The sequence below is a fragment of the Juglans regia genome, chromosome 2 (assembly GCF_001411555.2).
Source record: "Juglans regia cultivar Chandler chromosome 2, Walnut 2.0, whole genome shotgun sequence".
NCBI classification, from domain to species: Eukaryota; Viridiplantae; Streptophyta; class Magnoliopsida; order Fagales; family Juglandaceae; genus Juglans; species Juglans regia.
In genome coordinates, this window is record NC_049902.1 from 2378637 (window position 1) to 2405038 (window position 26402).

The 26402-nt window shown below is 35.9% G+C and overlaps 2 protein-coding genes across 2 annotated transcripts; both read left to right on the forward strand.

Annotated features, from left to right (window-relative positions):
- The first annotated feature begins 18227 nt into the window (after positions 1-18227).
- Positions 18228-21954, forward strand: LOC109003842 (histone deacetylase 6-like). Its single transcript, XM_018982155.2, has 6 exons — positions 18228-18829; positions 19320-19760; positions 19869-20011; positions 20609-20699; positions 20796-20911; positions 21593-21954. Exons 1-6 carry the CDS (start codon positions 18284-18286, stop codon positions 21645-21647), a joined length of 1392 nt encoding a protein of 463 aa, XP_018837700.1. The 5' UTR covers positions 18228-18283; the 3' UTR covers positions 21648-21954.
- A 2052-nt stretch (positions 21955-24006) lies between these two features.
- On the forward strand, positions 24007-25192 carry LOC109003843 (probable polyamine aminopropyl transferase). The gene has a single exon (XM_018982156.2). The coding sequence runs from the start codon at positions 24049-24051 to the stop codon at positions 25078-25080; it is 1032 nt and encodes a 343-aa protein (XP_018837701.2). The 5' UTR covers positions 24007-24048; the 3' UTR covers positions 25081-25192.
- The last annotated feature ends 1210 nt before the right edge of the window (positions 25193-26402 follow it).

Here is a 26402-nt window from a genome sequence, read left to right on the forward strand (position 1 = left end):
GTTGAAGCCACCTAAAGTCAGTCCTCGATCGTGTGGCTACGTCACCATGATGTCCCAGACATGCTCCATCTCCCTCATGGCCCACACCCACCCAACCTGGCCATCTCTCTCTCTCTCTCTCTCTGCACAAAGAAAAATACAAGAATTGGTGGAAGGCAAATTAACGAGGCCTGGTCGTCCAAACACTGCATCGATGGAAGATGATCATGAACAGGACCCAGGTGTAGTACTAATGTCATTTGGAAAAGCATTCAAAACTGATTTTTTCTACCCAAAAAAAGGCATGAGTCCAAGCCACCCAAATAGACCTGATCAGAATACAACTCACTAGAGATTTATGGATATTATGTGTTTTTGGCAGAGTATAAAATAAGCAAAAAAAAGATTATGCAGAACTTTTTGATCTATAAATAGCTATTCATGTAGGGACTTATTTAGATCACGGAGCAGTAGTACTTCTATGCCCGCCCCATCTGTTTTTAACTTTCTCCTTTGAATCAGTGCCAAAACAACGTGTTCTAAACTTAAATTTCGAAACAGCAGTTTGAAAAGTAAGAAAAAGAGATCTATCTTTCCGTCCAACTTCACACGAGAAATAATATAGAATATCAGATACCTCAGAAAAAAGAAAAGAAAAGATAAAGATAAAGAAACGTGATCAGTACTAAACAAGCTTTAATTGATTGATATCAAATTATAATATATGAACTCTGATTCCTTAAACAAGCTGCATGCATTATTTACGTGTTTTTCTTCTTTTCAGGTGTTGTCTGGCATCATCTAGAATATAAAATATTCTGCAGATCATCGATCGATTTCATGATCTGGTGTGGCTTTCCTTCGGGCTTATTGTCTGTCTGATGATACTCAAATGCATATATATATCCAGGCAGTGGCAATATCTACGTAAGCATATACTCAAATGCCTTTACTCAAAAAGATCAGCCATGTTAATGAATTGGAATAATCTCGTGATTAATTTGTATTTTTATGATGTACGTGGATTCTATACAAATGGCCGTATGACATGTACATGAGTTTTATATATAAGGTAGGGAAACTACTGGTATTTTCCTCTAAAGGCATTAATGTCCTTTTCGAGCAGTCTCAATCAACCAACAATAAAGCTTCCTTTTCAAGAGATGATGATCACAAAATGATAGTGAAAGTAAAGCTTTGGAAACCCCCATTTCTTTTCCTTCATCCTTCCCCCTAATGATTAGGCCCTTTGCCTGGGTCTGAAACTTTTGTTTGTCTACATAGAAAACAAGAAAGAACATTTCTTGTCGCCATGATAATTACTTCCTTAACGACCAAGGGCATGGAACTCTCCTACTACCTCTGTCATACAATGACACATGGAGCCAAGAAGTCGGAAGATGCATATGGGCTGTTGGAAATATATGGCACTTATCATGTGAATTAGGAAAAGTTGGAAGATCAGTAAATCTCAGGCATGCATGCAGCATGCAGAGTTACATGAGACTATTTTACCATTTTGGGAATCGATCCTTGAAAACCAAAAAAAGCAACAACATGATATGAGTGACATGATGAAGAAAAAAAAAGAAAAAAAAGAAGCATGCATCAGAAGGTCATTTTATATATTTGGATCGTTGTATTTAGATGTTGAACTGAGTTGAGTTAAGTTGAGATGAGATGATAAAATATTATTTTTTAATATTATTATTATTTTAATATTTAAAAAAGTTAAATTATTTATTATATTTTGTATTAAAATTTAAAAAAATTATAATGATGAGTTGAGATGAATTTAATAACCGGCACGTTAATCTCCTTTGCCAGGTTGCTTTGGTGGAATATATTTATCAAACATAATTGCCCCAAGTTAACTTCAAAATGGGGTCATTAACTTGTCTCAACCCCTCCTCTAGCTACTGAGCTGTGTACAGTACAGAAAGTGTCGAGATTCCTTGGTCCCTCTTGAGTCCATATCCATGCACCCAATCCACTAGTAATCAAGTCAAAAGTTGCAATTAAAATGCCTTGAGAACAAAACACCTTCCATGTCTAATCATAAAGCTAAAGGGATAACCCTGATTAAAGTTTCATGTCTGCAATTGATAACAAAGTTTGATTTGACACCAATGTAAATTAAACTCCATATATAATTAATTATGTACCATTATTTCTTATCCAACTCTAGTCCTCATTCTCCTACTCTGTAATCGATGATCTCACCTTTTGTTGCAGATCGAAAAAATACTACTGATACGATTACTAGCCGACATCAAAAGTCATATAAAGTTGGAGAAGGTTTAAAATATTTTCATGGTTTAACGTTGGAAGGGACCCTTGAAAGACACAAAATTAATGCACAATAAGAAAAATAAACATTTACGATGTATTATTTATAACGATAATTATAAGAAAAATAACTGATTATAAATAAATAATTTTCTTATAATGACGGACGAAAGGGTTCATTATGATAACTTTATAATCTGAGGAGGGGAGGGAAGAAAAAGAAAAAAACTGGTATAATTAATGAGAATACACATGACCGACATCGCTTTCCCACGAAAAACTACTCCTTTAGTGGGTCGATCATTGCAGCCTTAGATAGTGATATCAGAATATTTTGTTGTCTGGAAAAGTTTGATTCTGCATGACCTCCATGTCTTGCGCGCTCAACCAACATGTGAATGAAAACCAAGATTTTTTTTTTTGAAATTCCATCATCTAGTAGTTGTGTACCATTTTGTACGTAGAATTCAATCTATCTTCAAATTGGTGTTTCATTTTTTCTTCAGCTCTATATTCAAAGTCAAAGATTGCCTACTACAATTAAGTCTGCAACAACCACCATGATATTTGTTTAACAAGTTTTCTTTTTACTGGGGGGAGAGGGGGTTGGTATATACGCTTGAAATTTGGGAGATCTCTAACTTTCTTCTATATATAATTGGATCGTGATTTAAGAGTCATAATTCTACTCATATATAGTTACATATATATATATATATATATATATATATATATATTCCTAGCTTGTTGAAACAAACAAAATAAGCCAAAATTATAATCAAGAATATACATAGCAAATATGAAGAATTTCTTTCTATTTTTATTGCATGCCCCCATGGTGCTACTAATTTTAGGGCTTGTTCTAATTCAGAGATTAGATGAGATAGTTTTAGAAGAAATATGAAAGTGAAAAAAAATATTGTTAGAATATTATTTTTTAATATTATTATTATTTTGAGATTTGAAAAAGTTGAATTGAGATTTTTAAAAGTTGAATTATTTATTATATTTTATGTGAGAATTTAGAAAAATTATAATGATGAGAGGAGATGATAAAATTTTCGAAACCAAAGGGGACCTTAATTGTTCAGCTCAGTTTCCGAACCGAAGTAATGATCAGCGTCTCTCCGAACTCAATGGGTTCATGATCATATAGCACAAAGTCAAGCTTCGGGCGTTTTTGACTGGGCTTTGGACTTATGACTACTATTCTTACTAACCCATGAGAGTTTTTATTCATGGGCTTATGTTCAAATTAATACAAATTGTATTGGGTTTGTCTTTTATAGGCAGCTTTACAAAATATTAACAAGGAAAAATATTTGCATCAGCCTATAACCGCTGCACACTAATGTATTGAGTGTTGAAAAAAAAAAACATCATGCTAGCATTTCCCTATTAACAATAAATTAACATAGGAAAAAACATGAAAAAGGCCAGATTAATGTAGATGGTAAAATCAGGTCTTGCTTACCTAGATTTCTTTGTTGATTATAAATTGGATAGAGAATGTTTTCTTCTTTTTTTTCCCATCTTCTCTTATATTTTTCTTTGTTGAGTTACGTATTTCCATAAGGAAACAAACTAGGATCGTTATTACCACCTTCTCTTGATGAGTCAAGGAATGATGATGGTGTGGGTTCGCGGGGGGTCACCCCTCCCATTTGTATAGATATCATTAGGCCTGTGCAAGAAACAGCCTAACCTGATCCGTCCGTTGACCCGAATTGACCCGCACCGAAAAACATGGGTTTGAATGATGCACGAATTCGACCCGTCCAACCCGCTAAATCTCAGCAACCCGCAATGTCACTCAAAATTAACTAGTCTTCCACTTCTACTTTTGCAAATAAAGAAGGCATGGAAAAAAACACAGATCCACACAAACTACCGAAGATCGAAGTCGGGTGGAAAAAGCCCAAGATCATCGCGTTGGTCCCTCGGACTCGACCTGATGATGCGATCAAGCTCTTCGGGAAGACGATCCCGGTGCCTGAGATCCCAACCAACGGGTCCATAGACTCTTACAGTCGTTGGCTCCTGTGGTTGACGATAACATCGATCAGGACCGTGCCTGTTCGACCAACTCTTCGCCAAAGGCCAATACGAATAGAAAAGGAGAAGAGCAAGCGGCTGAGAAGGTTAGGGATATGGTTAGCTGCTTTTGACTCTGAGAGCGATCCATTATGCTAGGCATATTCATCGCATATATAAAAACGAGTGACCCGATATTAGGTCAGGTCGAGTTGCGGTGTTTCTGATGCTTATGCGGGTAGGGTCGGGTCGGCCCAATACGTTAGGCGGTTTGGTCGGGTTGCAGCCCTAGATATCATCGTCTACATCCATAAAATCGTATGCTTTAGAAAAAGCTTGTACAGTTTGAGAAGAGATTTTGATTGATCAAAGCTCTGGCAGATAGAATAGTCAATTCTGGGTAGGAAACAACAAAAAATCTTCACAACCTCCTAACACTCTACACTCCACATTATTTTTAATTTTTATTATTTTTTTCTTTTATTAAATATTTATTATATGAATAATGAATAAATAATTTAAAAAGAATAAACTTAAAAAAAATTTAGAAAAAATATTAAAAATTTAAAAAAGTGTGGAGTGTGGAGTGTGGTGGAGGTTGTGTAGCAATGCTCAGTTGATATTTTTGGTGTTGGATAATGTTGGAATGCTTGCTTTAAGAGCACTCTCAATGAATTAGTTAAAATTAAAGTATATTTTTTATGAATGTAAGATGAATTTAACTCATGGCTATTCTATTCACATAAGTCTCTACATTATAATAGTCATTTTTTCATTATATGACAATAAAATAATATAAGATGAATTTGGTTTTGCATCAAACCTCTACATTAGATTATCCATTTATTCATTATGTTGTAATAAGTAATTAATAATTTCAAAAATATTTTAATATTTTTAATTTATGAATTTATTTTATTTTATCATATGTTACTATTCATAATATTATATATTAATTAGTAATCATATTCTAATTATATTTTTTCAATTGTTATTTAAAAGGAAGAGATAAATAATTTATATAAAATGTATTTGATGTATGAATAATTATTTTCAAATTTAGAAATTATTTTAAAAGTGACTGTAACTAAATTTCAATTATTTAGAATTTAACTAATCTATTATAATGTCATTTTATATTCTAATAGCTAAATCTTCAATAAATTTAACTTTTAATTAATCCATTAAAGATGCTATTAAATGACAAAAGGTCTCATGTCTTTCAAACTTTTGGTTTTTTAGCTTACACTTTATAATTCTCTTCTATTTTATCTGAATTTAACATTGAAAGGGCCCAATCTGTACCCAACAATGCTCTAGTGGGGCTCGAACTAGTGCTCTCTTTTGCTAGGTTTACCAGGTTTGTCACGTCTTGGGCCTACAAAATTGGTAGGATAAAACTACAAGGTATGGTTTGGATACTAAAGCCTTCCTAACTCATATCTTTTTATCCTATCTCATTTTAATATCTAAATATATATCATAAATATATATTTTTTAATTTTAAATTTTTAAATTTTTTATCTAATTATTATAATTTTTTCAACTTCCAAACAAAATATAAAAGATAATTTAATTTTTTTAAATCTCAAAATAAAAATAATATTAAAAAAATAATATTATAATGATAATATTTTACAAAAATAATATTTTTATTCAATTTTTTTTTCTCTTTACATGATAATATTTCATTTTGCAAAATTTTAAATTTTATAATTTTTCTTACAAATCAAATTATAATACGTAAGCAATATGAGATGTATGCCTTCTACACTGACTTACAAGCAAGATTTTTTTAACACCATTAAATCAAGATTTCATCTAATGTTGTTTTCCTTTGCAAATTAGGAGTTCATCTTTTTCGTAAAAGCGCAAAGATCCATTTGATAAGCAACATTTAACTAAGAAAATAACATTACTTTCCTCCAATGATTTTTCAATTATATTTTTTTTTCATCAATGATATACACACAATACATTATATAATACATTATACAATAATATTATAAAATAAGAGTATTTTTATAAAATGATGTTACTTTTATAAAATGTTTTATAAAATACTTCCATTTAAAATATAGTTGTGTAAAGTATTGTGAAAAATATTGTGTAAATCATTTTCCTTTTCTTTTTCCTCTTAAGCGGTTTGTTTGGGATTTTGAAGTAGTCGTTTATAATATAATGATTCTATCTTCTCTATGTTAGGGGTGGCAATTTGTGTCAGGTCATTTTTGTGTTAGGTCAAGTTATGGACATTCGATTATATGGGTTAACACGAAAAAACGTATTAAGCTAAACAGATCAGACCTTCAAATCCTAACATAACCCATTTAAATAATGGGTGACATAACGTGACTTGTTATTAATTAATTAGAAATATATTAACATAACATAACTCATTTCAATCCGTTTTAATCCGTTTAATGTAAATAAGTTGAACTAACCTGCGTAACCCATTTGACATGATAAATATAATTTTATATAAAAGTTAAAATCACAATATTTCAAAAACAAATAATAATAAGACTACCTACTAACAATAAGTATCAATATTTTTCAGATTTTAACATATAATAAAACCAGTATTACAAACTCATCAATAACAAATATGAGCATACCTACAAAATTACAATATCAACAATAACAAATATGCTTATGTTTTGAATGTTGCAATTTTAATGTTCGTAGACGGGGAGCGTGCGGGTGAATGCTTGCATGCAACTGGGTGTCGCGGCGGCTGAGGCTAGGGCAGAAGCTAGGCCCAATCCCACCCGAGGTTTATCCCATCCGCCCGACCCAGCCCATATATATAAACATATATATATTAAAAAAATAATTTTCTTTAATAAAAAAATCATTTTATCTTAAATTTTATTATTTTTTAAACAAAATGACGTAAATGACATCATTTTAGAATTAGGTTTAACGTAAAACCTAAACCTCCCCCCCTCTCTCTCTCTCTCTCTCATTGCTGCCTTTGTCTCCCTCCCATCGGTGCGATAGTGCCCCCATTCTCTTCTGAGACTCCTCTCCTCTTCTTCTCCTCCTCCTCCGCCACTTTTTCTTATTCTTCTTCTTGAAGTGTGGTTGTGGGTTTGCAAAGAGACCCACGACCATTTGTAGTTGTGGTTCTTTGCTCAGATTTTTTGTTGTTTTGAATTTTTTTCTTTTTTTTTTTTCAATTTGTTGAGGATGGATTTGTGATTTTGTGAATTTATTCTTGTTTTTTTGTTGTTTTGGATATTTTTGATGTTTTCCAGTTGTTTAATTCATTGTGGGTGGTGGTGAGCAGGGTGGGGCAGACAGTCATGGGGCCAATCCATCTCCCAATGTCCGGACGGGGACAACTGCCTACGGGAGTCCAAACTATCCCCCACTAGGGATGAAAACGGTTCGGTGTTGGTCCAAAATCGAGACCGACCAACCGATGCATTTTATGCCTAGAAATAGGCCGAAATAGGCCAGTGTAGGGGAGTGAAATCGGCCGGATCAGTTCTGGCCAGTTACTGGTCGGTTTGGGCCATTTTTTGGGTTTTTGTTTTTATTCTCAATTCATTATCTAAGTTCTTTTTGAGCTTTTTTTTAATTGATTTCATTTTAATAGTTAATTTCATTTTAATTTTAATGTCATTTATAAATTTCTACTATCACTAACTATATTACTTACTACTTATTATATAATTAAAAATAAATAAAAATAACTTCACTAGATGTTTAGTATTACATAATACATATGACAAAAAAAAAAAAAAAAATTGTCTTAAGCATAGCAAAACGCAACTAAAAAACATAACATAAATAAATAAAAATAAATTGTCTTAAACATAGCAACAATGCAATATATATATATATATATATATATATATAACATTGATAAATGACAACAAATTAGGAGTGATCTTCATATTTACTGCTTCAACCTTCAATCTTCAATAGTTGTCACGTGTGATTGAACGCCCAACTCTATATACAAACATTAATAACTATTAATAATAAGAATACAATATCAAATGTTAGTAAATTTAGATTATAAAAAATACTAACATTAAATTACAATAAAAACAAAGAACATATTATCTGATTCTACTATGAGACTCTCCCCATTATCCATAGCCTCCCGGATATCAATAGTTGTTGCTGGATGTTTTAACCAATTTTGATTACAAATAAGTACCTCAACGATTTTTGGAGCCAACAAACTTTGAAAAGAATCAAGCGCACGACCTCTTGTACTAAATGCTAACTCAAACGCAACCGTGGAAACAAGCATGTCTAATAAGTCTCTTGCAATCCTCGCGAGTATAATATAGTTAGGCTCATTAATTTTTCACCTAGTCAATAAGTCAAACGATGTACTGAGTGTCTCACAACCATTTGATAAATATCGATCATCTTCTGTTTTGGCAATAGTAGATCTCATGGCAGAAGATGTTTTATACCACTCGTACAACCATTTGGTCTCATGTTTGTCATCACCATCATTCATGGTTTTAGATGCAGGAGGGGGCTCATGTTCTTTGGTACTCGTGGTGGAACCGAATTCCGCATAAATATCTGTCAATACCTGTCTCACACTCAATTTGATACCCCATATTTACGTATATTTTGACTAAGTAAATTATTACATTTATTAAGATTATGAGCTTTCTTGTTTTAAATTTTAGATGATTTACGTTATATTATTTTAAGATTATTTTAATTGTTTATTCAATGTGTGTTATTGTTATTAATTATTATTCATTATTTAAATTGCTTTTTATTTTAAATTAGTTATTGTTGGATTTAATTATTTTATTTTCATTTAAGCACTACGTTTAAATTATTTTAATTGATTTGCTGTTTTAAAATCTTCTTTGCTGGATCATTTTTGTGACCCAAGATGTGAGGATTGGATCTTATTTCTTTCCCTCCATTTTTCTTTTTCCTCTTTTTCATTTCTTCTTCTCTTTTCTTTTTCCTTCATTTTTCTTTCTCACCTCTCTCTCTCTCTCTCTCCCGCGCGAGACGCCCTCCCTCTCCTTTCTCTCCATGCATCGTCCTCCAGCCATTGCCACCGTGTGCCTCACCGCCCCACCCATTCTCTTCCTCTCCGGCCGGCAACCCCCCCTCTAGTTTTCAGCTCCTCCCTCGCCGCCATTCTCCTCCACGCACGGCTTGAAGCAGCAGCTTTCTCTTCGCTCCAGCGCCGCCGTCGCGCCACCTCAGGCCACCATCTTTTCACCACATCTTCCTTGACCTCCTAGCAACCTAAACCACCCATCTCCAGCTCCAATTCGCCACCGGTGAAGCTCCACCAACTCCATTTCCGTTTTGAGCATTTTGACCTTCAACCGTCCTCTATGCCGCCACCCACGGCCAACCACTACCACCATTAGCTTTACCGACATCCCTAAGTCATTCCCTTATAATCTCAAGTCTTCGTTTGTCCCCGTTCAGAATATTGCATTTTGAGACCTACGACCATAGTGCATTTTGCACTGTTACGTTGTTGTGCTGCCACCTCTTGCACCTCCATGATCATTCGAAAAGTATATTATAACACTGTAAGTATTTTTCCAAATATGTTTTGAGATTTAAATGTATTTTTGTGCTAACTTATTTATTTACTGTGATTGGTTGGTTATGCCAGACTGAGTCTGAGTAGTAAGGGGGTCGGTTGGATTGGTGGATGGAGTTTTTTGTGTGATTGGTTTATATTGGAATTTGTTGGTTGTTGGATATTGATGTCGTGTCTTGTACATTGCATGTTTGCATGCATGTTCATATTTGTAAATAGAAACTGGGTTTTCGTGTAATTGCATTCATATTCACGTGTTTATTGAAAATTGAATTTTCATGTGAGAGAAAGGAAAGAGACTGTAGGGATGGTGGTAAGCAAGGATGGTGGTAGAGTCTCGCCTGTGATTCCTGTCTTCGGTGCACGTGGTAGGGATGGTGGTAAGTATGGATGGTGGTAGAGTCCCGCTTGTGATTCTCGCCTACGGTGCATGCGGTAGGGATGGTGGTATAGTCTCGCTTGTGATTCCAGCCTATAGTGCTTTGATATGTACTCATTGTGTGGAAAGGAACTGTAGGGATGGTGATAGAGTCCCGCCTGTGATTCCCGCCTACGGTGCACGCGGTTGGGATGGTGGTATAGTCTCGCCTGCGATTCCCACCTACAGTGTCCGATAAATGGTTGGATTTTGTGTGAATCATTTTCTGGGAAAATGAGGGATTATATTTTTGGGTCAAATTGAGATTTTGGCGTGTGTTGGAAAACATTCATTTTTGGAGAAATGATAATTTGGGTCTAATGCATATTTAATCATATGCATGCATGTTGGTTGCATTAATGCACTTTTATCTCGTGGGTTATTTAGATTATTACTTACCTGCAGTACCGTTTTATGGTATCGTAGATTTTGATGCATATGAGGACGAAGAGCCTAAGGGATTATGGGATTTGTTTCCCTTTTGTTTATGTATTCAGCTTTCTACTTTATTTTAAGAATAACTGTATAACTTTTTGAAGGTAATTTATTTTGAATATTTGTATTAAACAATTATGGTACTTAGTTGACTACTTTTAAATTATCCGATGCGTTTCTGTTGTACACTTTCTGCATGTACACACACTTGTCACTTATTGTTGGGATTTATGACCCGTGTTGTCATTATCCCGACGTGATGATTCCCGCGTTGCCGTATGAGGGGGTCTAAGCTTCACAGGTGGTATCAGAGCAGTTCGACTCTGGGTAAAACCACATGTCTCATAGGTGCAGTACCATAAAGTTTTAAAGTTGTGATTTGAAATTATTTTGTTTGAAGTATGTTATTTTAATGGTTTAATTTATTATATGTTTTTATGTTTTGTTGGTTTTATTTTATTTTATTTCATGTTATCTCGTTGTATCTTAAAATTTATTTTGTTATAGTTATATTTTAATTTGTTTTGAGTTGAAAGTGGGATTAAGGATTACACTATGGCAGGAAGATGGTACGATCAAGAATGTCATTGTTAGGTATAAATATTAATGTAGTAGGCTTGAACTTTTATCGACTTTGTTTGCTTTTGTAATCTTGTGGCAGGAAGGGAACGGCTTGGTTTGGGTGATCTCTTGGGGAGTAGGATAATTGAGGTTTTAGATTTCGTGAAGATATGACATGAGGGTTTAGAATAGGAGGTTGTAAGTTGAACAAACTTTTAAGGATAGATTTACGTGAATTTCACCAAAGGTTTAAGGTTTTGCAAACTTTAGGAAATGATTTGTTATCATTTAATGTTTTAGATTTTGAAAGTTTCGGGAGTCGATTGTTTTATTATTGGATATAAGTTCATCGATCTTATAGATTTTGGAAAATGAGTCTTATATAATTTAAGGTTTTAGAATTGCAGATTTGAAAGACTGATTTGTAATAAGATTTAAGTTTTTAATTCTGCAGACTTGGTGTGCTAGCTTGATTTATTTTGGAGACTGATTAGTCTGTGACCATTAAATGGGGTTAATCATAGTTGAGTTGTTGATATATGGATTTTCAAGGAGAATATTTCTTTGGGGATTGAATGTATTAATTTAGTTCGTGTATTTCTATGAGGATTGAAGATTTGGTTCGAATTGGGGAAATAATTGTTATTAGTTCAAGGTTTTAGAGGCAGGTTTTGGGATTTGATCCATATCAGATTTAAGGATAATAGTTGGTGCAGATTCAGGAATGAATTCTTGGTGAGTTTGTGGAAAGTGTGTAATAGTTCATGGTTTTGAGAGATCAAGAATTCTCTACCAAACGTGGTGAGAGTTTTCTGGTTAGTAGGTGTTGAGCTACCTCGTACTCAATAGTGTTATGTTGTGATATAATTAAGGATTCAAATCTTGTGTTGATCTTAAGGAATTAGTGGTGATTTGAAAAGTTGAGATGATACTTGTAATTAGAGATTAAACTTTTGGTAGTGCAGATTTAGGATATGATTCTTGTTGATTTTGAGGGAATAGGTCTGGATGATGGAAATGCTTATTGATGGTTAACTTTGGAAGTGGCTAATAGGTTATCAACTTGTAGAATACAAGGAAGGTTTGGAAGTTATAGCATAGGAGTCGATTGAGGTTGGCATAGATTATTATATGGAGCTATTAATCATTATAAATTACTAGAGGTTGTATTAAGGTTCTTGTGGAAAATGAAGATTATGGATTGCGTGGCTGCCCTAGGAGAACTAGACCTGAGGTGCCATTGGGAGACTAATGCGAGTATGATGGAATGCCTATGGGAGTAAACTTGAGAGGGTATTACTCATGCCTGTTCGAGAGATTTTGATGGTATGTTTGTCTCGAGCGTGTTCTGAGTGGTATCTTGTATCCTACTTTGGCGTTAATGTTTGACCTTACAAATTTTGAGGACGAAATTTGTTTCTAAGGGGGGAGGATTTGATACCCTGTATTTACGTTTATTTTAACTAAGTAAATTATTACATTTATTAAGATTATGAGCTTTCTTGTTTTAAATTTTAGATGATTTACATTATATTATTTTAAGATTATTTTAATTATTTATTCAATGTGTTTTCTTGTTATTAATTATTGTTCATTATTTAAATTGCTCTTTATTTTAAATTAGTTATTATTGGATTTAATTATTTTATTTTCATTTAAGCACTATGTTTAAATTATTTTAATTGACTTGCTATTTTGAAATCTTTTTCGTTGGATCGTTTTTGTGACCCAAGATGTGAGGATTGGACCTCATTTCTTTCCATCCATTTTCTTTTTTGTATTTTTCTTTTCTTCTTTTCTTTTCTTTTTCCTTCATTTTTCTTTCTCACCTCTCTCTCTCTCTCTCTCTCTCTCTCTCTCTCTCCCGCGCGCGATGCCCTCCCTCTCTGTGCGTCGTCCTCTAGCCATTGCCGCCATGCGCCGCCGTGTGCCTCACCGCCCCACCCATTCTCTTCCTCTCCGGCCGGCGACCTCCCCTTCCGGTTTTCAGCTCCTCCCTCACTCCCATTCTCCTCCACGCACGGCTTGAAGCCACAACCTTCTCTTCGCTCTAGCGCCGCCGTCGCGCCACCTCAAGCCACCATCTTTTCCCCACATCTTCATTGACCTCCTAGCAACCTAAACCACCCATCCCCAGCTTCGATCCGCCACTGGTGAAGCTCCACCAACTCCATTTTCGTTTTGAGCATTTTGGCTTTCAACCGTCCTTTACGCCGCCACCCACAGCCAACCACCACCACCATTAGCTTCACCGATATCCCTAAGCCATTTCCTTGTAATCTCAAGTCTTCGTTTGTTCCCATTCAAAATCTTGCATTTTGAAACCCACGGCCATAGTGCATTTTGCACTGTTACCTTGCTATGCCGCCACCTCTTGCACCTCCGTGATCCTTCAAAAAATATATTATAGCACTGTAAGTATTTTTCCAAATAACTTTTCAGATTTAAATGTATTTTTGTGCTAACTCATTTATTTACTATGATTGGTTCGTTATGCCGGACTGAGTCCGAGGAGTAAGGGGGTTGGTTGGATTGGTGGAAGGAGTTGTTTGTGTGATTGGTTTGTATTGGGATTTGTTGGTTGTTGGATATTGATATCATGTCTTGTACATTGCATGTTTACACGCATGTTCATGTTTGTAAATAGAAATTGGGTTTTTTGTGTAATTGCATTCATGTTCATGTGTTTATTGAAAATTAGATTTTCATATGAGAAAGCAAAGAGACTGTAGGGATGCTGGTAAGCAGGGATGGGGGTAGAGTCTCGCCTGTGATTCCGGCCTATGGTGCACGCGATAGGGATGATAGTAAGCAAGGATGGTGGTAGAGTCCCGCTTGTGAAGGGAATGACATGTGGTTGCTTTTGGATTATGGGATTTGTTTCCCTTTTGTATATGTATTTAGCTTTCTACTTTATTTTACGGATAATTGTATAACGTTTTGAAAGCAATTTATTTTGAATATTTGTATTAAACAATTATGGTACTTAGTTGACTACTTTTAAATTATCCGCTATGTTTCTATTGTACACTTTTTGCATGTACACACACTTGGCACTTATCTTTGAAATGTGTAACCCGTGTTGTCATCATCTCGATGTCACGATTCACGTTGCCGTACGTGGGGGTCGGGGCGTCACACTCGACACCAACTCCTTAGCATGAAACTCATCATGAACTTTCTTTAGGTAGAAAGTAAGAAGTTCCTAACTTGATTCGTGGATCAAACACAACTGCAATTAACATTAACAAGTTCATTCTGTCTAATAACCCCCAATACTTATCATATTTTGTTATCATGTTTATGGTCATACTCCTCAAGCAACTATTAGTACTCTTACTCAACATAATCAACTCATTTTGGAGATAAAAATCTCTAGAAAACTGGTGTTGATTGTCACGTATAAAGACCCATAAAATCTATCAGTAGTATCATAAAACATTCTCAAAAAACTTAACAGACACCCGTACTGTCTCCCACTCCCTAGCTTTAGGAGGCCCCATATGCCCAGGCCCAAGACCATCATCAAAGTAAGAGAATTAATTATAATCTCTACTCTCCATCCGCTTGAAAGCCTTCTCAAACTTCTCAGCGCCTCCAACATCATATAAGTTGAGTTCATTCGTGTATGTACATCAAGACATAACATTTCTTACAATCAATTTTTTTTCTGTACATCTCTTAAACTTTTCTAATCTTGTTGGGGATGAACACACATATTTAACTACATTTCTAATCATTGTGATGGTGTCATTGCACTCATTCAAACTCTCATTTATAATAAGATTCAATATATGAGCGCAATATCTCATGTGCATATACTTACCCCATAACAAATTCTCAGCCAAAAACTGTTTCAAAAATGAAATTGATTGCAGTATCATTTAAATTTATATTATCAATAGTCACAGTATATATTCTATCAATGCTCCAATCAATCAATCATGACTCAACATATCTGCCAATAATATCTCCTCGATGATTAAGGATTAAACAAAAATTAATATTTTTTTTTTTTGCAATTTCCAATCCTTATCAATGAAGTGTGTAGTTAAACACATATAATTCAAATTCTGTACCAATGTCCATGTATTGGTCGTCAACGAAATCCTTATGCCACCATCTTTAAACACTTTTTTAAGTTTCCCCTTTTCTAATTCATACAATTTTAAACAATCTCTTGCAACTGTGACACGACATGACACTTTAAACTGAGGTTCAAGAGACCAACACACTTTCCTAAATCCTTGTCATTCAACAACTCTAAATGATATCTCATTGATAGTTAGTATCTCTGCAATTGCTAACCTCACAGCCTCTTCACTATATTTGTGGGCTACATGACTCCTTAATATACCACCATCACTCTCTCCAACTCCCTCCTCAGGTATTGCTTTACCTATCAATGTTTTTTGGTACCTATCCAAATGCCCACGTTTATGAAAATTTTTAGGACATGAAGGTAAAAGGTTTTGCATTGTTGAAGTTTCATTTCTCTTTGAGTGGCAAACGTACATCTTGTCACAATAATTACATTTACCTTTCAGATCATTTACAGGACATCCTTCCAGTTTCGTAAAATGGTCTCAAACAATCGATTGATTATTCCCTTTCCATTTCTTAGGTAGTGGACAAGTACTACCAGTAAGGACACTAGGGGGTTTTGATGTTTAGGTCTCCCTTAAATCATCTCTCAAGTTAATGGTTTGTTCATTTGAATTAATATCAATCGAAGTCGATGAAGAATCCATCTAATTTATAAAACAAAACATAAATATTACATGTACATTATACATAGTGCATAACACATTATAATTACACAACAACTAGTTTGTAACATGACAAACATCACAAGTCTAAGGCTCTAATCTAGGTTTAGTTCACTCATCTTTTCTCAATTTATATCATATTATTTCACACAAATTATCACACACAATATGAATGTATGTAGGAGTAGCATGCTTCTTGTAATTTATGCAAAAATCAAGAATTCATGAAGCTTTTTCTTTCGTTTACATAACTCCTGTTATAAAATAAATCTATCTTAAAATTCAAAAATAGTAAAATATCCCAAACCCAGATAGTTTATATAATAGGGTATAATTCATGAGCTAGTACCATAAAAAATTAGCATTAATTTTTCATTCATCTCAATCTCATTTACTGCATATTTTGAATTTTCAAAGAAAAGTTGATTTTGGTCTTAATCAATAAAACCAGTGCTCATAAAAAATGCATAAGAACATACTCCTAAGTAAATCTCAAATGTTAATCAATAAAACCAGTGCTCATCAAAGCAAAGGAAAAGATCGAATTCATATACATAGAGATATATAAACATGGAAGAACTGGGACTTCTTTATAAGAAAAAAGAATCCCAAGTATAAGACGGGAGAACTGGCCAGTAAAGAAATTAACATTTAACTAAAATAGGACCTAGCAAAAACATAAAATACAAAGAAAACTCATAGTGGGGATTTGGGAACCGGCGTTCCACGACGTCAGATGCGGGGGGGAGACGGAGATGGGAGAACTGGCCAACTGGGGAGTCTGAGAGAGGAGAGAGGCGTTGGCCATGCCACGGCCACCGTGGGGTGTGGGAGTCGTCGACAATGAGAGATGAGAGAGTCTGAGAGTGAGATGAGACGAGGTCACAAGAGGGAGAGGGATATGAGAGTGAATTGTGAAACGACGAAGAAGGAAGAAGGGGGGGGGGGGAATTAAACGATTCTTAACCCTAGCCAAGAAACGACGCCGTTTAGCGTTGTTTTGTTTAATTTTCTTTTCATAGGGTTGAGAATAAAATGACACCGTTTCACATGAAACAACGTCGTTTTGTATAAGAAATATATATTATATTGGTCGGTTTGGCGGTTTGAACCAAATTTAAACCAGGATTGAACTGGCCGACGTCAGTTTTGTTAATTTTCTCCCATTGGGCAACCGGTTCTCCACTGGTTTTGGTTAGTTCTGAATCTAGCGGCCGGTCTTCATCAATGAAGGTCGGTCCGGCCTGTTCCTATACACCCTTATCCCTCGCCCTTGCAGGGGCAGGGGGTCGGGTCAGGGGCACCCCGTATAGGGATGCGATCCACACTCCTAAATTACATGAAACCTAAAACTAAAGACAATTTATTTATGAGCGGTGCTACTTTGCTGTTTTTTACACTAAGAATCACTTCTTTAACTATTAAACAAAGAAAAAAAATTAAAATACATGATGTGTCAAAATGAAGAGGCAAATAGAATGAGCAAAGTAATATTTTTCTTTATTTATTTTTATAAAATAAAATATAATAAGAATGTAGAATTTTACTTTCTTTCTTTTTTTTAAAAAAATAATTTTACTTTCTTTTAATTCAATTAATTAATGAATTAAGCTTGTTTTAAAAAAAACTAATGAATTAAACCAGGATTGAACAGGCCGATGTCAGTTTTGTTAATTTTCTCCCATTGGCCAACCGGTTCTCCACTGGTTTTGGTCGGTTCTGAATCTGGCGGCCGGTCTTCATCAATGAAGGTCGGTCCAGCCTGTTCCTGTACACCCTTATCCCTCGCCCTTGCGAGGGCAGGGGGTCGGGTCAGGGGCACCCCGTCTAGGGTTGCGATCCACACTCCTAAATTACATGAAACCTAAAACTAAAGACAATTTATTTATGAGCGGTGCTACTTTGCTGTTTTTTACACTAAGAATCACTTCTTTAACTATTAAACAAAGAAAAAAATTAAAAAAAATTAAAATACATGATGTGTCAAAATGAAGAGGTAAATAGAATGAGCAAAGTAATCTTTTTCTTTATTTATTTTTATGAAATAAAATATAATAAAAATGTAGAATTTTACTTTCTTTCTTTTTTTTTAAAAAATAATTTTACTTTCTTTTAATTCAATTAATTAATGAATTAAGCTTGTTTTAAAAAAAACTAATGAATTAAGCTCAATATTCTAAAAAAATTCAATTTGCCCATCCCTGTCCCATCCATTCGCAGTCGATCCCCGGAGAGAGGGCTATGGGGGATAGCATAGAGGGCGTGTCGCTCCCAGCCGCGGCGGGGCCAGACGCTAGGAGGCGGCGAGTAACCTACTTCTACGAGCCCAGCATCGGTGACTACTACTACGGTCAGGGCCACCCCATGAAGCCCCACCGCATCCGCATGGCTCACAATCTCATCGTCCACTACTCCCTCCATCGTCGTATGGAGATCAACCGTCCCTTCCCCGCCGGTCCCGCTGACATTCGCCGCTTCCACTCCGAAGATTATGTCGACTTCCTTGCCTCCGTCACTCCTGATACCCTCTCCGAGAACGCCTTCTCCCGCCACACCAAACGCTTCAATGTCGGCGAGGACTGCCCTGTCTTCGACGGCCTCTTTGGATTCTGTCAAGCCTCCGCCGGTGGATCCATCGGCGCCGCCGTCAAGCTCAACCGCGGCGACGCCGATATCGCCCTTAATTGGGCCGGTGGTCTCCACCACGCCAAGAAGTCCGAAGCCTCCGGTTTCTGCTACGTCAATGATATCGTGCTCGGTATTCTTGAGCTTCTCAAAGTTCACAGGGTATATTTTGCTTCTCTGTTCTAGTAGTTTTTACTACTAATCATTGTTGAGCTACGTGTTATATGTGCGCTGGGTTACATTTACTTCAGATTTTGAGCTGCGTGTTCTTATTTGAAATTTTGGAGGTAGTTGTGATCATGTTTTGGGCTTGATCCTATTCTTTTGATCAATAAAAATTTATTTACCTATAAAATTATCAAAAATAAATAAATAAATATTTACCGTTAAAAAAAAAGTTCTGAGCTTGATTGGTTTCTGTGTAGAGCTTTTGATATTGTGATCAAGCAGTATGAATCGTGCTCCCTTTTACTTTGACTTTTAGGTGTAGTTTCTCGCACGTAGACATTCCTTGAAAACATTTTCTTGTTGTTTCCATTTTCCTGTTGTGTTTCGAATTTCGATCTTAATTGCCGTTTGGGCATTAGATTTTAATGTTACTGGACTTATATGTTATATTTTTTTGAACACTCTATTTGTTGTTATCTGACAGCGTGTTCTTTATGTTGATATCGATGTCCACCATGGAGATGGGGTTGAGGAGGCATTTTATGCCACAGACAGAGTCATGACTGTGTCGTTCCATAAATTTGGGGATTTCTTTCCGGGTACCGGGCACATTAAAGATACAGGATGGGGGCCTGGGAAGAACTATGCCCTGAATGTCCCATTAAACGATGGAATGGATGATGAGAGTTTTCGTGGTCTGTTTAGGCCCATCATTCAGAAAGTAATGGAGGTTTACCAGCCGGATGCAGTTGTTCTTCAATGTGGAGCGGATTCACTGTCTGGTGACAGGTTGGGGTGCTTCAACTTGTCTGTGAAGGGCCATGCAGATTGTCTTCGTTTTCTTAGATCTTTTAATGTGCCTCTGATGGTCCTGGGTGGGGGAGGGTATACAATCCGCAATGTTGCCCGTTGCTGGTGCTACGAGGTTTTCCTCTGCATTTCCATCTATCTCTCTACCTTGATGGCACACTCGTTAAAAACTCTATAGGTGATATGCAACGTCTTTATCAGTTACTTTGTTGCTTTGTCACAGACAGCAGTTGCAGTTGGAGTGGAGCCTGATAATAAATTGCCTTACAACGAATATTATGAGTATTTTGGTCCAGATTATACTCTTCACATAGAACCATGCAACATGGAGAATCTAAATACTCCCAAAGATATGGAGAAAATTAGGTGTGTTTATGTAGTGTTATTTGCTTTTAGACCAAAATAAGCCCTTTGCTTACTCGCCCGGCTGTAGCTGGTGCTAGTGATTGAATTCATAGAATTTTTTTTACAGTTGAAGTTAAACCTTTGGGTGGTGGCACCAATTAATAAAAGTCATACTTTTGACTGGAATAATATGTGTTTGGGGGTATGCTTATGTGGTAAAGGTCTTGGGCTTGGGGGTATGCTCCCCCCTAGGTCTAATGTTCAAATCCCCTTGGGTGCAAACAATCTATAGGGGCCATTGGACTGAGGGATTTTTCCCTTGAATTAGCCGAGGTGCATTTGCAGGAAACTCTTTGCCGAGGGCCTGTGCACCTCGGGATTAGTCGGGACGCTGTTCCTGGACACCCAGTGCCAATCAATAAAAATATGTGTTTGTGTTTTTGCGTGCATTCATGCATGGGTGTGTGTCTGTTTCTGATGGATCATCTTTCTGTAAGGTTATCGATTGTCCAGTATTTTGTACTGGTTTCAGTCTGACATTGCCGTTATTTGTGTGTCTATGCTCTGCTTTCGTATACCCCTTTGTTTGGCAAGTATTTGATCTTTGTAAGTTTTCAGGAATATGCTGCTAGAGCAACTTTCCAGAATACCACATGTACCTAGTGTACCTTTCCAGACAACACCACCCACCACACAAGTTCCAGAAGAGGTTGGCAGCCTTTAGCAAATCTTTCAATTATATTTCTCAGTCTTACTCTTCACTATCTCCTTGTTTTGATATAACTGGAGGTCTGGTTGGACGCAGGTGGAGGAAGACATGGATCGGAGACCAAAATGTCGCATATGGAATGGTGAGGACTATGACTCTGATCCTGATGAAGACGAGAAGCCTCGGCATACTGAACCAAATTCTGAGATGAGGTAAGCTTGATTTCTCATCATACTGTGTGAGATTTCGTATTCTCTTTTGTCCATGAAATTATGACCCTGTTTGGAACGCCATTTTGATTTGCACCTTTTGATTAGGATAGCTATGCCAACCTCTAGTAGTTTATTTGAAACTTGAATTCCTTTCCTAGTGTCAGGCATAATGAAACTCAGATCTTATAATAGTTTAAGTGGTACCTTTTGAAACCTCACCAACTGATGCCCTCATGTTGGTAGTGGAAAGAAGCCTATCTTTATTAATAACATTATTGTTTACTTACAAAAAAAAAAAAAAAAATGTTGGTAGTGGAAAGAAGTAGCTGTACCTATGCAAGCATAGATCTCTCTCTATGCAGGTTAGCGTTAGTTGCCAAGATACAAACAGGTAGTATACAAGTTCAACTAAAAAGTAGAGTTCCATTATCAGCTTAAGGTTTATTTTTGGAGGTTGGCCTTGTGGCTGAGCCCTAGAACAGACACCTCCACATACACAGAGAGGGAGAGAGGAAAGGTGTAGGGGTTGTTTGTGGCCCATGCAGATGTGAAGAAGCACGAGGTGGATATTCAACCTTCTCTCTTATTCCATAACAAAAAAGAAAAAAATAGTAAGAAAATTTATTGAGTTGGCTGGTCTGACTGTCCCCTTATGCTAATGTTATGTGAATGTGTCTGCAGAGATGTAGTTGATGAAATGGATGAAGATAAAAGGGAAGGGCATCCACCATCTTGACATTGATGAACTTTCATAGCTTCTATATTTCTGTTGCCTTTGGGTGATTTAGCTGAGATCGTATCATTTGGGCATGAAGCATTGGAAATGGCACTGTACAAATGGTGAAGTCCCTGCCCCACCCTCCCTTTTCTTCTTGCTCCTCTACCATTTTTGTTTTGGGAATTTCAATGTATCAGAGTCAGTTTACTTATTAAAAAAAAAAATTGTATCAGAGTCACAGTTATTAGGTTGAATACTTGCACTGTGCATAATCATATGACATTCATCTTGAGGATAACTCAATATATATTTTTTTGATTACCCATGCTACTTTGTCTAGGACCCTTGTTATGTGCATAATTATATTATCTAGACTAGTCGTGCGCCTGCGATGCACGGGAGATTTTTAATTTTTCAACTTTATATATAAGATGACTGTAAAGTTTTCTAGAATGTAGCCTTGTTTAATTACTAACAGTAATAAATTAGATATAGTGGAAAGAAGCCGAAATGTTATGATAGAACATGAAATATTCCTAGCTTTTAAATTTTTATATTTCCTAATATTTATTGACTTGATCATTCAAATTGTTTTAAACTTGAATGACCAAATTCATGGTCATTTAAATATGCAAGACTGGACAGGTGGCTTAATAAGAACAAAGTTCCTTCTTCGAAAATTATACATGTGATTTATTGCTTGGTGCATTTATCATAATACATTGCATTGATCATGCAAAATTGGTCAAGGAAATAGGATACTTATCACAATCGTAGGGGTTAGATCTTAACAAAGGTTGCAAATTATCTGCTCCACCTCTTCATACTATCATTGAGTTTGATATTTCTAGATAACTTGTAGAGTACTGTATTTATCTGCATATACAAAACAGTTGAGACAATTTTATCTGCTTTACTTCATCCAGAATGTGAGAATCTCATTAATAATGATATGCCTAAATCAACTTATAAAAAAAAAATTAATAATAATAATATACCTAAATCAATGTTTTTGGCCATTTGGATTCACCTGCATCATTCAATAACATCTCATTTTTGCTCATAACCATGATTGCACTGAGCTTATAATTTCCAACAATTGCTCCTATCCTTGCTTTTACATGCTCTTCAAAAAAGGCTCCATCAAAATTTAGCTTAAAAACTCCTATTAGAGGTGGATTCCATGATATAGCCACCATCAGATCTGAGTTTCTTTTGTTTTTTAATGCACAAAGCTCCATTAATTCCTTCAAAATAATAAAAATAAAAAATAAAAAAAATAAATAAAGAAGAAGAAGAAGAAGAAGAAAGTGCATCTCCCCTTCAGATGTCTTTCTCAGATCATTTTCCGTTTGGATTCAGAAATATGAGATGATTTGTGAATAGTAGTAAGATTTGTGAGTTAAAATTTGTGAATAGTAGTAAATAATAGTGAGATGAGTTTAGATGACCTCAACTCACCTCTCAATAATGATTTATGAATCGATTATGAAAATAATGATTTATTCTGTTCCAAATCCCTCGTGCAATGGTAAGAAAGAACTCTAAATTCTCACCATTTTCATTCTCCAATTGTTGTCTTTCCTCAGGTAGAATAATTCTTTTCATAAGTCACTATTCACCTCAAATTTTACATCGAAGAAAAAAAAAAAAAAAAAAATTGTGAAGTGTGGAGTGGGGGTGAATAGTGACTTAAGAATAGTAAATCACAGTCAGGTAAATCTGTTCCTAACAATCTTCTTGCACACCCTCCACGCGAGTATATTGATTTTGTTAGAGATTGTTTGCATCCAAATATGCTTCCATAATTTATTTTGTTCTCGTGTTAGAACATCCTCTCTTGCTTAGGTTTTTCTTGGCTCCTTTGAAGAACTAAGCACTTTTAACTGTGAACCCTAGCTCCTGACTTCGTTTTAAATAGTTACACGACTTTTTCTTCAAGAAGTTGGAAGGGCATTTTTTGTTTAATTTTGAGGGATTTTACCCAAGGCACGTAAACCCACTTTAAAAAGAAATTTAAAGAAATGATGTGGTATTAAAAAAATTATATTTAAAAACATTTACATCACACACCATCCACATGGTATAATTTAATTTAGAAGATAAATTTTAAAATTTAAATCTGACAGATTAAATTATGTCATATGGATAATATGTGATATACAAATATTCAAATATCACTACTCACAAAATTATATTAAAAAAATTAAAAATATTCAATCTAGAAAAATTTTAAACTCATATTGACCTTGTACTAAAAAACTTGTAACTTGTCGTATAAAATCAAGAACAAATTATAAAATAGAACTGAATAATTTATTTACTTATTTATAATTTTGACGAAACATTCATCTTTTATCTCCATGGCTGTCAAGTATATAAAGCGTGTCTACAAAGGAACGAACTAGCGAATGCCCGAATGGCTTCGGTGCCAACTCTGCTCTATACTCAGCAAATTTCATTATTCGGCCTAATTTCCCACCAATTCCCTTCCTTAATCTGCTACAGCCCCCCATTTCAAACATCCAACCCTCCTCATCTTCTCCGATTCACTTATCCAAATCTCATTCTCTCCCACAAGCAATTAGCAACACCCAAATCCCAACAAAACAACCACTCCTCCTCCCCCATAACCAAGACCCAAGACGACGGCATTCCCATTGAAGACGTCAAGATTCTCGTCAAGTTCAAGTCCAGGCACAATTACATTCGCGTTCTCCAAGTTTCCAGAAAAGCTGACCACCCTTTTGCCGGCTCTAGGCTCCTGCTCCTCGATGGCCCTGGAAACATCCACAGCATCTCGTTCCTATTCAACCAATCGCTCACCAACACTTACTTTGATGTCTTCGCCACCTTGCCGCCGATCTTGCCGCCCGGGCCTTTGGGAATTCTCGGGTTCGGAGCGGGTTCGGCTGCTCGTTTGTGCCTTGAGTTGTACCCGGAATTGGTTATCCACGGATGGGAGCTTGACCCGTCTGTGATTGCTGTGGGGAGAGAGTATTTTGGCCTGGCAAAGCTCGAGAGACAATACAAACAAAGGCTTTTTGTCTACGTTGGTAATGCATTGAAAGCTACAGTTCCAAATGGGTTTTCTGGAATCTTTGTTGATTTGTTTAGTAAAGGTAGTTTGATTCCAGAACTTCAGGATCCGAATACTTGGCGGCTGCTGACCAAGTGTTTGAGAAAAGGCGGGAGAGTTATGGTTAATGTTGGGGGTAGTTGTGTGGAAGCTGAGGATTCGCGGAGAGATGGGAAGGTAGTCATGGAAGAGTCTTTGAAGGCAATGCGGCTGGTTTTCGGCGACAAGCTTTACGTTATGAATCTTGGGAATCGGAAGGACGATAGCTCCATAGCTCTCACCGGTGAGTTGCCGGATCTTGATGCTTGGAAGACATCGCTTCCTCGTTCTTTGAGGTGCTATGTTGATATGTGGACAGCATTTCATAGTTAATATGGTATGTGCTGGCACTGTTTGTGTTTGGCTTATGGCTTTTGTGTATGTAGACAAGCTTCACAAAGTTGCGGAATTAAAATATTTATTTATGGCATCTTGTTTAGCTATTTGTAGGAAATGGGAACTCATAGCAGGAAAGATTATTCATGAAGTTGAGCTATAGAATGCCTTCTTTTGGCAAACTATGAAATATCAGGATTAGCTGTATACCAATCATGTGATTCTGATAGAGCATTGGAATGCATGAATATGATTAATATGGCTTTAAAAAATATTGGGACTTTGAGATTTATTCAAATTGAGCCTTTTTACTTGACTTTAAAGGAGGCATAACAACTAAGCACCACAGAATCTTACTGAATCATTTGGAAGGTTTAAATATCCATTAAAATGCCATTTGATATGGTAACCAAGGTTTTACGTTGATGAGTTAGTAGTCCTTAGGCATAACTTTTAAGACAGATATTGCGCAGTGGATATAAACTAATCATCACTAATTGCCAAATTTCACTCTAGCTAGAACATTTATGTGGGATGGCTAATTTGTGCAATCTACACTCGAAAGATCTATATTGTTCCTTGCTGCACTTTTTTTCCAAAAATCGCTTTTACCCAACGCATGCCAATCAGCCACTTGAATGATTTTTCTATACACGCATAATTGAGACACCTGTACTGATAGTATTTGAATCTGCTCTCAAATGTCTTTCATTGCCCAATGCGTCTTAACTCTAAACACAGGCACAACGGTGTAGCCTCGTGCACGACATTTATCGTGTTTAGTGAAATACAACGTTAAGTAACTAGTGTTGAAATAGTGTGTAGCAGAAAAGAAAAAACCCACCAAAGAGAATTCCCCCTGGTCACTGAGAGAAAAAAAGCTATATCACTCTACTCTTCAATTTCCTTCTCCTTCGTTTTGATGCATGTTCCTGCTTCTTGATCTTCCTCTCACACTACAAGAAAAAGCAGCTTTTGCTGCCAAAAACTAAAGGGGAGAGTAATTTTTGGCCGCAACAGACCATATCTTACTGTAGTCGCGTTTTTGTAGTGGCGACTGTGAAAGTCGCCATAAAACATATTTTTTGCGACGACACGATATCTTTTGCGGCGACTGAGTCTCTTCACAAATAATATTGCCCTGTAAGATGCAAAAATAGCAAGTTATTTCTTAATGCGGCGACATGTTTATCACCGCATGTAATCAGAAGTGTACTGAGCTAGGTAGCTATAAGGCACTCATGATGAACATAGAGGACGTACTGAGCTATTGGGTTCAATTAAATTAGATGCATCGACATCTATCTAATTTCCTGATG

Coding starts and splice junctions, on each gene's coding strand:
- LOC109003843 (XM_018982156.2), top strand. CDS start 24,049: ATGGCTTCGGTGCCAACTCTGCTCTATACTCAGCAAATTTCATTATTC.
- LOC109003842 (XM_018982155.2), top strand. CDS start 18,284: ATGGGGGATAGCATAGAGGGCGTGTCGCTCCCAGCCGCGGCGGGGCCA. Junction 19,761..19,868: donor CCCGTTGCTGGTGCTACGAG/GTTTTCCTCTGC, acceptor GCTTTGTCACAG/ACAGCAGTTGCAGTTGGAGT. Junction 20,012..20,608: donor AAAGATATGGAGAAAATTAG/GTGTGTTTATGT, acceptor GTAAGTTTTCAG/GAATATGCTGCTAGAGCAAC.